Below are 14,594 nucleotides of genomic sequence, written 5' to 3'. Positions count from 1 at the left end.
AACATTCCCTTTTAAACAAACAAGGTAGGAACCAATTGAAAGTGGTACATTCTCAACAGGTAAATAGTACAGCAAGGTCAGTGTCCCCTGTACATTTTAAAGTTCGTCACAGCTGTACAAGAACAAATTCACAGTTCTTTCTGTTTTCAATGCCTTTTCAAAAAGACTGTGCTCTTGGACATTATTTTCAGCATATTGGTGAACCAAAAACACTGCAAATAAATCTCTTCCACATGATTTCTGATACTTCCTATACGTATATACATGTTCAACAGTCCACATCCAAGCAGCAGGCCATTGGATCGTAATTTTGACTGGGGGAAAAAAATGCTGATTTGTTGATCGTTTAATCAAAGATATTAAATACAAATGAAATAGTCATGTGTCACTGACTGATTGTTCAGACCAAATAAATACATTGAAAGAGTTAAATGTACACAGTATGTATAGAGACAAGGAAATCTTAACAAAATCAGAAGCAGTATGAGTACCACTAACCATAAAGGGTTAGGTTTATTTTCATAGGAAATCAAATAATACATTAAGGGTATTGACATTTAACCACCCCTTTAAACATAAATGTTGTATATACATGTGTCAAATCACCATTACAAAAACGTAAATGTTCTTAACGGAAGAATTCTTTTAAATTTCAGAAAAACGTTATACGAAAACAGTTTTTTTTTTTTTTAAGTCACACGTATTTTGAAGATTCAGTGATGTAAAGTATGGTGCATTAATATCTAGAAAAATCGGTTCCACTTTGAACGAAGTGCAACCTGTATTGCATACACAAAGGCTTCATAAGCACTAAATAAATACTTCACAAATCATCAATACGCGTATGTCATACTCTCCAAAAGGTGACAATTCCCACTGTAGGGTAAATTGCCAAATGTGACGACATGCACTGTTTGTACACTGTTCATAGAGTATCACATACGCTTACAGATTACTTGAACCTTGTTCGCATTTGTATACGATCGCATCTCTCTTCTGCTTGGGAATACTTTGGAACAGATCTCCAAAATTAAAATCCCAGAGCTGATTTGCTGGTGTTTACAGTCTTATTTTGTGGCTCAGATAACTTGGGGGGGCAAATAAAACCAAACTGGCATGACGCCAGTTGGAGGACCCTGCTTTATAAGTTGCTCTCCGTTTTAAAGTGGGACCGAAAAAAAATCAACTTTTTACGGAATATTTAAAATAACCTCATGCAAGGACATCCCTTGGATCTGAATAAAAAAACTGATAGGAATTGTCAAAAAATATAAAATGAAATTATTAAATGTCAAATGTTTGGATACGCCTACTCATTCCCGGGTTTTTCTTTATTTTTTTTTACTATTTTCTACATTGTAGAACAATAGTGAATACTTCAAAACTATGAAAAAACATATATGGAATCATGTAGTAACCAAAAAGGTGTATTTTTTTTATATTTTATATTCTTAAAAGTAGCCACCCTGTGTCTTGATGACAGCTTTGCACACTGTTGGCATTCTCTCCACCAGCTTCATGAGGTAGTCACCTGGAATGGATTTCAATTAACAGGTGTGCCTTGTTAAAAGTTAATTTGTGGAATTTCTTTCCTTAATGCGTTTGAGCCAATCAGTTGTACGGGTGGTATACAGAAGATAGACCTATTTGGTAAAAGACCAAGTCCAAATTATGGCAAGAACAGCCATCATTACTTTAAGACATGAAGGTCAGTCAATTTGGAACATTTCAAGAAGTTTGAAAGTTTCTTCAAGTGCAGTCGCAAAAACCATCAAGCGCTATGATGAAACTGCCTCTCATGAGGACCGCCACAGGAAAGGAAGACCCAGAGTTACCACTGCTGCAGAGGATAAATTCATTAGAGTTACTAGCCCCAGAAATGGCAGCCCAAATAAATGCTTCACAGAGTTCAAGTAACAGACACATCTCAACATCAACTGTTCAGAGGAGACTGCATGAATCAGGCCTTCGTGGTCGAATTGCTGCAAAGAAACCACTACTAAAGGACACCAATAAGAAGAAGAGACTTGCTTGGGCCAAGAAACACGAGCAATGGACATTACACCGGTGATAATCTGTCGTTTGGTCTGTTGAGTCTAATTTGGAGATTTTTGGTTCCAACTGCTGTGTCTTTGTGAGACGCAGAGTAGTGTAACAGATGATCTCCGAGTGTGTGGTTCCCACCGTGAAGCATGGAGGTGCGATGGTTCTTTGCTGGTGACACTGTCTGTGATTTATTTAGAATTCAAGGCACACTTAACCAGCATGGCTACCACAGCATTCTGCAACGATACACCATCCCATCTGGTTTGCGCTTAGTGGGACTATCATTTATTTTTCAACAGGACAATGACCCAACATCCCTCCAGGCTGTGTAAGGGCTATTTGACCAAGAAGGAGAGTGCTGCATCAGATGACCTGGCCTCTACAATCAACCGACCTCAACCCAACTGAGATGGTTTGGGATGAGTTGGACCACAGAGTGAAGGAAAAGCAGCCAACAAGTGCTCATGAAGCTGGTTGAGAGAATGCCAACAGTGTGCAAAGGCAAAAGTTGGCTACTTTGAAGAATCTAAAATAGAAAATCTATTTTGATTTGTTAAACCCTTTTTATATTTACTACATGATTCCATATGTGTTATTTCATAGTTTTGATGCCGTCACTATTATTATACAATGTAGAAAATAGTACAAACAAAGAAAAACCCTGGAATGAGTAGGTGTGTCCAAACCTTTGACTGGTACTGTATGTACAGACGAATATCAAACAGCTGATCACCCGTAGACAATTCCCAATGACGCATGGTCTCAAGTCAAATGTACACGGCTGCGATTTGCCCTTAACCTGCATCATATCATATCTGATACATTGAGTTAGACCAAGGACATGTCATTCATTCAGATTGAAGAACATAACTGACCTGTTCGTCATGGATGCATTAAAACAGGGATTGTTAACCCATTCAGTTGACGAGGAGAGCCCTCCTGTCTGCTTAAGTGTGTTTCATAAAGCACAATGACATTATTGAACCCAGTGACGACATGAATATTAACTGTTTGCTTCGGCATAGGAGACTTGGTGTAGTAGTAGAGAATGACAATCGCTACAAAACTGCGCTTTCAAAAACAGCGAGTGTGTGTGTATCCCAAAGTTAATGAGGTAAAGCTCGTCTCTTGTGGTTCAATGTCACCTATGTATGCAGTTCAAGTTTAGTTTAACTTTTGTAGAGGTGAACTGCTCCAAAAATAAATAAACAGACATTAAAAGAAACCAGCAGTAACGTTTTTCTTTTCCTCCTCTACTTCTGAACAATGTTGTTTTTACGCTGTCTGGCATTTAGTGATTCGTGCTTCTTCTGCAAATCAAGACACATAAGTAGGTGTATGTCAAGAAAATATGTGGTGTGGTGTGGTGTGGCTGTGGTGAACGTGGTGATATTTAGACATGGATGGTGTCAGTTCAATGTACTGTTAAAGAAGGCTCAAATGCTCACCTTAGCTCTCAGAGTCTGTTGGTGGTTTTGGAGCTCTTGCTGTTCTTCAGGTATGACGAGTCCTCTGTATCAACCATTACTTCTACTTCTGCTGGGAGGTTGGCACTGTCCCCTGAAACAAAATGTGCATGGATAGATATGTCAGAAACCCTCAATCCCAAATGTCCCCATTGCAAGGGACCGGAGACTTTCTTTACCAGGAAGAACTCTGTGCCCTCTAATATGTAATAGGTCCTTATTACCTCCCATCCCACCGCTGTGCTGCTGCAGCTGGCTGGTGAAGAAAAGTTCTCTCCTGGACACCTGCTCGTCCCAGGCCTCCAGGATGTGCCGGCGCTCCGGGGGCACCAGGCTCAGGGTGTCCGGGTGGGCCTCCTCGATGTGGGCCCTCACCCCCTCCAGGCTGTGGGAGTACTGGAGCTCCCCGCACACCATGCACACCAGCAGCTGGTTCAGGGGGTCGTAGTCCATGAGGTAGCAGTTCCTCCACACAGCATCTGAGATGGGGCCGTTGTAGTTGTCGTTATGATCACCGTCTGGGAAAAGGAGCTCTGATTCCTCTGGGGGGGGGGCAAGAGAGTGGTATTGTAAGACAGGGGTTCCCAAACTTTTTCAACCAGGCCCCCCTTCTAGCATTGGAGAACATAGCTCTCTACAGTATGCAATGACTGACATGACAACAAGAGAACCTGATGATGCACTACCCAATTTCGAAATTGCACCTTGTGCATTCTACTATTACAGCTTTGGTGAGTAAGTTGAAAGCCGAACCGAGTTCAAAATAGTAAAACTGCCCGTCCACAGTTTTTGGGCACTAGCCAGTCACAGTAGCCCATGAAAACATTCTACTAGCCAAGGGCTGAAAATATATTTACAAATATTTGGGCTAATTTGCAACAAGATTACTCTAAGAAAAGCCTATAGCTGTAGCTAGATTTACGCCTAATAGATCTATAACAGGGGTATTCACTCTGACCCTACGAGGTCCGGAGTCTTCTGGTTTTCTGTTCTACCTGATAATTCATTGCACCCACCCGGTGTCCCAGGTCTAAAGCAGTCCCTGATTAGAGGGTCACAATCAAAACAATGCAGTGGAACTGGCTTCGAGGACCAGAGTTGAGTTTGAGGCATCTATACATTTCAAATGTATTACCTTCTATAGGTTCCGTATGGCTTTGGTCAGGAAAGTAGCCCATGTCTGTCTCTGTGGAAGTACTATGGAAAAAGACACCACAGTACTGGTTACTACCAACATACACATTGAGATAAGAGAAACGTCAGAGGGATCCTGAAAACGACTCTTTCACCTTAGATGTAGTTCAGAGTCCTCCGAGGTGTTGACCCACTGCTCAGGATTCTGTTCCTTTGGTTGAGAAAAATGACAGTCAGCCCTAATGGAAATTAACTGCCCAAGAGGAACCAAAGTTACCCAAGGCTGAATCCTCACCCCTTGGTACCAATGCCTGCTTTACCATATAGTTCGGACTTAAAATATGATATGGTGTTTTCTTTGAAACATTCCCCATTGTAAAAAAATTACCTGTGTATCCAGCCCCTGCAGCAGGTGTTGAGGCTGACTGCTGGGGAGGATGGGCCTCCAGTTGACCGAAGCCCTCTTCTCAGTCAGCTCCCTGTCCCTCATGGCCTTCCTAGCTCTCTGTTCCTTCTTCTTCACTCTCCAGTACTCCCTCTTCTTCCTCAGAGTCTCCTCTTCAGACTCCCCCGGTACTGGCTTGGGCGGACCCATGGAGCTTATGTAGATGGGGCTTCTAGTGAGCCCCTGCATTGTAGGCAATCCTACATTTTGTAAATTCCCACTTTGAGGAATCTGAGCACCTTGACATTTGAAAGGAGTCTGTGTTGGTGTGAACGTGGACGTTTGACTGGGAGGATGAATTGGTAAGAGCTTGATGCTAGTCAGAGGGTTGGGCGGAGGTGTGAGAGTAGCGATGGGTGAGGCGTCTGCGTCTGAGATTTCCTGCACTTGCAATCGCCATTTTCTAACACGTGGCGAGTCAGGGCTGGACCCCGTGGCCGCTTCCTGTTGGCTCTCCACCAATAGCAGCCCGCCTTTCTTCCCCTCACCCAATGGAGGGACAGTGACACCGCCTCCTACAGGGAGAAATGCGGTACTGAAGCTGTGAGATGTCTGGGGGGACCCTGTGTGGCCAATGGATGAATTGGAAATACTGGTACAGTTGACCGGAGGTCTGAGCTGTAGTGTATCAGATGGCTGTCCCATGTTGGAGGTGGTGGGGCTCACAACCAGAAGTGTAGGGATGTTGGTGACCATGCTGAGGCTTGCCTGAGGTCCAGAGTCAGGGGGAGATATAGGCTGGAGAAGGGGGGAGGGCTGGGGTTTGAGCATTGGTGCGGCTTGTAGACTGAAGCTCCCGCCTCTCTGCACTGGCCTCTGTGTCAGAGTCTTGACAATATGGAGATTCGGAGCCTAAAAGACAACAACACAATCAATGGACAGCTTTACATTCGTTTTATGTCTCAATATATAATTTAGAACCAGGGTTATTTTACTTTACAAACAGTTACTTGTTTATGTTTGTTTATGTTCAGTTCTCAGAATCCATACACCTCCTCCCCCTCTCCCTCTATTTTCGCTGCTTGTGTCAAATGCCAGAGAGATTCGTGGCTTTTCAGTTAGACTGGACAGTGGCCTTGTGTACAGTATTGCATTGAAAAAGACATAATAGTTCCACATTCCAATTAACATAACCACAAAATGTACTTTTACCTCAAATTAAATTGAAATGATAGGTATTGGCCTACCATGTGAGTCATGAAATCTGCACTATGATGAAATCTAATAGCATGGATTACAAATTATATCCACCCACCTGTGCTGCTTTGAGGGCTAGTCGTCTGCTGTAGTCCCCCTGCCTCAGCCCCCCTCCTCCCTGCCGAGCCTTCCTGGCTCTCTGCTGCCTCTTCATCATCCTCCAGTACTCCCTCTTCTTCTGCAGAGTCACATTCTGGTCTGTCACCCCCGGGGCGTGGTGATGTTGCTGGCGCTGCTGCTGTTGTTGGGGGTGTTTTTGATGTTGCTGACGCTGGTGTTGATTTTGAAGTTGGCAAGGTGGTTGTAGTTGTGGTGGCTGGTGATGTAGCTTCGGAGGTTCTGGGGAGCAGCAGTGGTGGTGGCCTGCTTTTTTGACACGCAACCTCTGGGCTCTACGAGGGACAGGGAGGGGTGGTTCTCCGGAAGCTGCCTTATGGGAGCAAGATTGTGTGGGTGTGTGAGAGGGGGGTTTGGACCGATTGAGAGGGGAAGCTGAGAAAGAGAGGGTTTTAGCACAAGGACTGGATAGGGGAGAGTCCTTAGGATGAGAACTCAGTGGACGAATGGTCCCCTGACATGGTGGTGGGGCGTCAGCATCCACCTGCCACCCTTTGACCTCCGACAATAGGTCACCAGATATGGAGGCTTTCTCCTCGTCTTCCATGGTGAGCAGAGGTAGATTTGGCTTGACCTCAATCTGGACGGCATTCTCCTCGGAGGAACAAGCCTGGGGTTCACTTTTACAAGGCAGCTGTCCTGTAATACAGTCAGGCTGTTCCGTTTTACAGTCAGCCACAGTGCTGAGAGATTCCTCCAGAAGCTTCTTCATAGAGGCCACTGCCAGGAGAGTGGTGGCCTGGCTGTCAGCACTCAAGGCTAGGTCTGGTGGCTCTGGATGTGGTGGAGACTGGGACAGTTTGATATCAACACAGAGGGGTTGTTCCAGTGGAGGACATGGAGCATGTGTTGAGATTGATTCTCTTTCTTTTTTTATTTGGTTTCCCTGTGGAGGCATGGGCAGACTGGTGTTTGAGAGAGGCTTGATAGTGTGTGTGTGGCTGACAGAGGTGTTGACATTGGGATTGGCTAATCGCGCTAACCTTTGGTTCCGCCTCTTCTGTGAGGCAGCATTTCCCCGAACTTGAACTCCTTGCCTTAGGCGGATGGCGCGGGCTGCCCTCTGCTCTCGTTTCTTTACCCTCCAGTACTCCCTCTTCTTAGCCATACTTTCCTCCTCTGTTAGCTTTGGGTCCAAGTTAAGCACTGCTGATGCTGTAGAAGCTTTGACAGCCATCTGCATGACACAGCTAGCCGGCTTTGGCATTGCTGTAGGCACACCAGGAAAGGTGTTTTGGATGTTTTGAGGGTGTGTGAGGGTGATATGACTCTGGGGCTGGAAGACTGTGTGTAAATTCAAGAGGTTTTTCGGTGTGCTGCGAAATTCAGTCCTCGGTCTGATTGAAACCAACCTGGGAGGATTCATGATCGACAGGCCGACAGGAGGGCAAGAGACTTGAAACTGAGCAGAACGGATTAGAGGAGGTGGTGGGTTGTCCTGTGTTTGATGACTTAACACCACATTACTAAAGGCATCACCAGTAGGTTTGGGAAGCAGCTGGTGTTGGCGGTGTGTGTTGGTAAATAAATTATTAACAGGCATCCCACTACTGTTCCCAATTTCATCCCCAGTCTCTTTTGCTTCTGTAGTGAGATCAATTTGAGGAATGTTATTGGTCACTGTGCCATCCTCCATGATGAAACCTCCAATGATCTCTGAGGCGCTGGTGTGAGTAGGCCTATTTTCTGTTGGTTGTGGCAGGGTGTTGCAGCCCGCTGCTCTGTCCTTCCTCATATCCTCCAGGATGCTCTGGTAACGCTTGACTCTTTGCATCAGAGCATCCCTCTCCTTCATCTTAGCTCGGACTTCGCCAGAAAGCTTGGCTCGCTGCTCCCGCTTCTTGACGCGCCAGTATTCCCGCATCTGGGCCGCCCTCTGCTCGGGGGTCTCCTTTGAGTCATCTCGTGGTGCGTTGTAGGTTGTTAAGGCTTTGGCATGATAGGGGGACTTCCTCATCTTTCTCTGACCCAGGAAATTCCTTTGGGTTTCAATGAACCTCTGTCTCGGAGTCCTACAACGGACCATAACTCGGTTAACGTTGGCAAACTGCACTGGACCAGGGAGCCTTCTGCTTGGTTCCCCTGCTGGTTTATAACCAATGATATTAGATGTGATACCAGTCTGCATTGTTGCTTTAGCCTCCTGCAGATTCTCTGCTCTTAGCTGAACGGTCTGTTCATTAGCGTCGACTGTGGTTAGCTTAGCCAGGATTGAATCCTCAGACTCCCTTTTGACAGCAAAGCTAGCCACTGCTCTGGCGTTCTTCAGCAGCCGTCCGGCTGAGATGAACGGGGCACTGACCCTACTAACACACTGCCTCTGGCCCTGTCCACTCAAAGCGGACTGGGGACGTTCAACGTCCACGTTTGGTAACAGTTCTACTTTCTGCAACGATACCTCCATGTTAGTGATTCTTTTGCTGGCCTTGCTTAACCTAGCCGCTTGCTTCGCTCGCTGTTCTCTTTTCTTGATGCGCCAATTCTCTCTGCGCTTGGCGGCTCGCTCCTCCTCAGTCTCCAGTGTAGCTGATGTGTCGTTGATGCTTCTAACTTCTTGGGCCGCGACCACTGCACTCTTTTTCCCGCCTAGCGGTGTTACTTTCATCCCTCTAGGCCTAACCCCTGGTTTGTGAGCGAGCATAGGGGCAGATTGAGTGGTCACGATGGCCATCCCTGTGGTAATGTTAGTGGTTAGCGATCTAGGCTGAACAGACACTGTAACTTGCGTCTTTGTCATTGCATCGGGCCTTGATACACTCTGGGTGGTCAGATGCTGCTCAGATGACACTACAGTAGAGCTGCCATTGAGAATAGTCATTCCGCTCTGTGGTTGGCGAGGTGCAGAGCCTGAGGCTCTCACCGCCACTCTTACCGGAGGCACAAAGGAGCCACTGTTGAGAAGCACTCCATTGGGTTTGGCTGAGGTAACTGTTCCAATCACAGCGCCCCCTGTTGGATAACTGTTCACTGCCATCTTGCAGACCATTGCACCTTTTCCTGGTCCTGCACTGGACATTGGGAACTGAGGCAAGACTTTGTTGAGTTTTATCCTCTGGAACCAACTCTCCTTTTGGTTTGCTGAGGAATAGTTTTGGCCCCCTTCCTCAACACTATGGTTCTGATTATAGGAGACAGCAGAGCCCTTTCCCTTCAATAAGACTACAGGTGCACCGCCGACATAAGTTTGGTAGGAACCATCACTATTCAACAAAGGGGGGGCAGACCCTGCTATTGAACAAGAGGCACCAGAATTCAACCCCATTGAGGTTATGGTTTTATGGACTGCATTACTGTCCAACGATTTACTTCCTCTGTTTGTTGCTTTTGACCTCTCCTTCTTGACCTCTGACAACTTAGCCCTCTGCTCTCGTTTCTTAGTCCTCCAGTACTCTCTCTTCTGGGCGAGGGTGGCGTTGTCAAACTCCGAGGCCGGACGGTAGCGCTGAACCCGTGGGCTGCCAGCCCCTCCGGTTCCCTGGGTGTTTGGCATGATGGTCGTGTTGCTGCTTGGTCACCGTTCCTACTCTTCACCAAACTGTGCTGGCAGCGGAATCCTCACTCATCCTACTATTTATCGTCCGATGTCCTCCAGATATGGATATCGTCAGCCTTTAGCTATTGAGTAGCATCCTATAGGTCTTGTTATGTCCATCTCCCATCTCGGGTGGTCACCCGCCACATCTGGACATTAACAGACGCCAGATGGTAAAGTCCTAAAAGTATGAAAATAAACAACGCGTGAATAAACAACTGAAGGTCACATTCAGATATTAATCATAACTGGGCTTGCGATTGGATTGTTAGCTGACTTATCACTCCTTGAAATAGTTTTTTGGGTAGTTGATAAAACAAAAAATGAAAGGTACTTCTTCAAGACACATATCATCAGTGTTCGCAAAACCCCATTTACAGTGCCTTCAGAAAATATTCACACCCTAATGACTTTTTTCACATTTTGTTGTGTTACAGCTTGAATTTAAAAATGGTTCATTTAAGATTTTGTGTCACCGGCCTACACACAATACCCCATAATGTCAAAGTGGAATTATGTTTAAATTCTTTAAAAGTGGAAAGCTGAAATGTCTAGAATCAGTAAGTATTTAGCCCCTTTGTTATTGCTAGTCTAAATAAGTTCAGGAGTAAAAATGTGCTTAACAAGTCACACAATAAGTTGCATGGACTCACCCTGTGTGCAATAATAGTGTTTAACATGATTTTTGAATGACTACATCAGCTCTGAACCCCACACAGACAATTATCTGTAAGGTCCCTCAGTTGAGCAGTGAATTTCAAACCCAGATTCAACCACAGACGTCCTTCCCGGTGGTGTAAAGTACTTTAGTTTTTGGGGTTATCTGTACTTCACTATTTATATTTTTGACAACTTTTACTTCACTACATTCCTAAAGAAAATAATGTACTTTTGACTCCATACATTTTCCCTGATACCCAAAAGTACATTGTAATTGCTTAACAGGACAAGAAAATGGTCCAATTCACACACTTATCAAGAGAACATCCCTGGTCATTCCTACAGCCTCTGATCTGGTAGACTCAATAAACCCAAATGCTTTGTTTGTAAATAGATGTCTGAGTGTGGGAGCGTGGCCCTGGCTATCAGTAAATGGGGGGGGGGGGGGGGGGGAACCAGACAGCACCATTTTCTTGTTTTCTTAATATACGGAATGTGAAATGATTTATACTTATACTTTTGAACCTTAAGTATATTTTAGCAATTACATTAACTTTTGATACTTAAGTATATTTAAAACCCAAATACTGTCCTACTTTTACTAGGTGACTTTCACTTTTACCACCACTGGTCCTTCCTAACTCAGTTGCTGGAGAGGAAGGAAATCGGAAATCTGGTATTTCACCAATGGTGGCCAATGGTGACTTTAAAACCTTTACAGAGTTTAATGGCTGTGTTAGGAGAAAACTGAGGATGGATCAACAACATTGTAGTTACTCTATAATACTCATCCTATTCTCAACGACAATGAAAAGAAGGAAGCCTGTACCTAATACAAATATTCCAAAACATGCATCCTGTTTGCAATAAGGCACTAAAGACTGCAAAAAACGTGGCAAATAAATTGACTTTATGTCCTGAATAGAAAAGCATTATGTTTGAGGCAAACCCAACAACACTGAGTACCACTCTTCATATTCTCAAGTGTGGTGGTGGCTGCATCCTGTTATGGGTATGCTTATCATCAGCAAGAACTAGGGAATTTTTTTATGATAAAAAGAAACGGAATAGAGCTAAGCACAGGCAAAATCCTAGAAGTAAACATGGTTCAGTCGGCTTTCCAACAGACACTGGGAGACAAATTCACCTTTCAGCAGGACAATAACCTAAAACACAAGGCCAAATATACACTGGAGTTGCTAACCAAGTCAACATTGAATGTTCCTGAGTGACCTACTTACAGTTTGGGCTTAAAAATCTATGGCAAGACTAGAAAATGGCTGTCTAGCAATGTTCAACAACCAACTTGAAGAACATATTTACTATACTAACAGCTCTGAGCTATCTGTGAACATTTTTATTGATTTGTTCTACTATAGGACAGATTTTCAGAGTAGCCTCCATGCAAACTAAAGGAGACAGTGTTGCAAAACACATTTTCTTTGAAGACAACATGATCTTTGGCAAATGAAATCTGAAACGCTTCCAAAATGCAGGCTGTGTTCCTAGCAGCATGCACTACAACCAGGAAGAGAAAAATGGCACTGTCTCTTTAAGTCATGTCCCTCGTCTATCACAAAATATGTCTGTCGTGTGCCGTTTTTCATTCTTTATTTATTCTCATGTGCATACCAAACGCAGTGTGCTGACGAGTGTCCCAAGTATCGCCACCAATTCCAAAGAAAAGCGTCCGGAAGATTGGACAAATTTGGTGATATTCATGCCGTTACCAGCGCTGTCTCTACCAGCGTACAATGGACAATATCTTCCTCCTCCCCTGTCCACACGGACTGGCGCCTGTCTGCGTGTGTGTTCCTTGTCGAAATGAATCGAAAAGCATAAAACCCAAGCCAGCGGTGAAAGAGCAGGATGTTTGGAAACGTGTGGAAAAAAAACATGCATATGCATTACCTGGTAGTTACACCTAACTTTCCGGGACAGTTTGTTAACGTTTGGACAGATATACTGTCAGGACACTGCAGATACTTTCCGCGAGCCAGCCTTTCTCTCTATCGCTGCCTTGACAACGGTGAAAAGTACCAGGATGTGGGACCTTGCTGCTTGTGTGTAAACTGCGTCGCGTGGACAGATACAAGCCTCTTAAAGCAATACTTACCACAACAGGGGACATTATTGTTTATCTGGACAGCAACATGTTTTTGAAATAGATGGACAACAGAATTGAGCCATTTCTATCCATATCCACGATGCCAAACATTTCCACTCTATAACACCATTTTATTTTAGGCTATTGGTTATATCATTTTTGACCATGCTGAAAATGTTGTTGAGATGTACAACTGGGACTGCACCCAATCAAATCAATTCATCCATTATAATCCAATCAATTAAGTTATTTGTAATTGAATATACACCTCCCTAATATTGGAGTTGCGCCCCCTTTTGCCCTCAGAACAGCCTCAATTTGTTGAGTCATGGACTCTTCAAGGTGTCAAGCGTTCCACAGGGATGCTGGCCTATGTTGACTCTAATGTGTCATGTTGGCTGGATGTCCTTTGGGTGATGGACCATTCTTGATACACAAGAGGAAACTGTTGAGCGTGGAAAAACCCATCAGGTTGCAGTTCTTAACATACAAACCGGTGCGCCTGGCACCTACTACCATACCCCATTGAAAGGCACTTGCATATTTGTCTTGCCCATTCACCCTCTGAATGGCACACATACACGATCCATGACTCAAGGCTTAAAAATCCTTCCTCAATTAACCTGTCTCCCCCCTTCATCTACACTGATTGAAGTGAATTTAACAAGTGACATCAATAAGGGATCATAGCTTTCACCTGGATTTACCTGGTCTGTCTGTCATAGAAAGAGCATGTGTTCCTGACGTTTTGTACACTCAGTATATTCTAGCACATTTGATTTATGCAAAATTGACCATGGATTTTCACAAAATTACAGGGTTTCTTATGTAGGGACAAAATAATAGACAATGTTGCCACGCCCGTTGTATTAATTCATGGTTGCGAATTTGAGCATTTTGGCAAATATTTCTCTCAATATCTCACTAAAAAGAACATGAAGCAATGACAGTGCAAGACACACTGTTATGATATCCCCTGAGATTATGCAAAGTCACTGTTTTATTTATTTTATTTTACCTTTATTTAACTAGGCAAGTCAGTTAAGAACAAATTCTTATTTACAATGACGGCCTAGGAACAGTGGGTTAACTGCCTGTTCAGGGGCAGAACAGGGGCAGAACGACAGATTTGTACCTTGTCAGCAAAGTCACTGTACAGAAGGAATTGTTCATAAATAGTGAAAATGTATGTTGTCTTTAGACAGCCATTTCAAAGACAGTAGATCCCGCCCCTCCACCCCATATTCATGTCATTAACGTCTCTGTAACAAAACAAGTAACATAACAACCCCATTGGCAAACTGTCACATTTGTCCAATTGATTTTGCAGTAGAATTGAACCTACACACTACAATACTTACAATACACACTAGTATTCAGACCGCTTGACTTTTTCCACATTTTGTTATGTTACAGCCTTATTCTAAAATGGATTAAATAAAATTCAATCTTCATCAATCTACACACAATACCCCATAATGACAAAGCAAAAACAGCTTTTTAGAAATGTTAGCATAAGTATTCAGACTCGAAATTGAGCTCAGGTGCATCCTGTTTCCATTGATCATGCTTAAGATGTTTCTGCAACTTGATTGGAGTTCACCTGTGGTAAATTCAATTGATTGGACATGATTTGGAAAGGCACACACTTGTCTATATAAGGTCCAACAGCTGACAGTGCATGTAAGACCAAAAACCAAGCCATGGGGTCAAAGGAATTGTCCGTAGAGCTCCGAAATCTGGGGAAGGGTACCAAAATATTTCTGCATCATTGAAGGTCCCCAAAAACACAAAGGCCTCCATCATTCTTAAATGGAAGAAGTTTGAAACCACCAAGGCTCTTACTACAGCTGGCCTCCTGGCCAAACTGAGATTTCGGGGGAGAAGGGC

General features: G+C 44.1%; 1 protein-coding gene across 2 annotated transcripts; it reads right to left on the bottom strand.

The window, feature by feature from the left end:
* Nucleotides 1-121: 121 nt before the first annotated feature.
* On the bottom strand, nucleotides 122-12,643 carry LOC109906594 (uncharacterized). 2 transcript variants are annotated; one of them, XM_020504370.2, is made up of 8 exons: nucleotides 12,509-12,643; nucleotides 6,347-10,118; nucleotides 5,035-5,943; nucleotides 4,802-4,857; nucleotides 4,648-4,709; nucleotides 3,737-4,054; nucleotides 3,495-3,606; nucleotides 122-3,356 (listed from the first exon to the last, which is right to left on the bottom strand). In XM_020504370.2, the coding sequence occupies exons 2-7, from the start codon at nucleotides 9,893-9,895 to the stop codon at nucleotides 3,503-3,505; spliced, it is 4,998 nt and encodes a 1,665-aa protein (XP_020359959.1). In that variant the 5' UTR covers nucleotides 9,896-10,118; nucleotides 12,509-12,643; the 3' UTR covers nucleotides 122-3,356; nucleotides 3,495-3,502. The 2 variants fall into 2 exon arrangements, with proteins under 2 accessions (XP_020359959.1, XP_031648041.1); XM_031792181.1 differs by having other exon boundaries at nucleotides 122-3,606.
* Nucleotides 12,644-14,594: the final 1,951 nt, after the last annotated feature.

Source organism: Oncorhynchus kisutch, linkage group LG16 (assembly GCF_002021735.2).
Source record: "Oncorhynchus kisutch isolate 150728-3 linkage group LG16, Okis_V2, whole genome shotgun sequence".
In the NCBI taxonomy this organism is placed as follows: domain Eukaryota; kingdom Metazoa; phylum Chordata; class Actinopteri; order Salmoniformes; family Salmonidae; genus Oncorhynchus; species Oncorhynchus kisutch.
Note: the sequence above shows the minus strand (reverse complement) of the source record. Positions and strands in the feature narration are given on the sequence as shown.

What these genes read in the sequence shown, in the direction of transcription:
- LOC109906594 (XM_031792181.1), bottom strand. Translation starts at nt 9,895, where the DNA reads ATGCCAAACACCCAGGGAACCGGAGGGGCTGGCAGCCCACGGGTTCAG. An exon ending in TAGCCCTCAAAGCAGCACAG is followed by an intron (nt 5,944 to 6,346) that starts GTGGGTGGATAT and finishes GTTGTCTTTTAG; the next exon opens with GCTCCGAATCTCCATATTGT. An exon ending in GACTCTGAACTACATCTAAG is followed by an intron (nt 4,710 to 4,801) that starts GTGAAAGAGTCG and finishes CTTTTTCCATAG; the next exon opens with TACTTCCACAGAGACAGACA.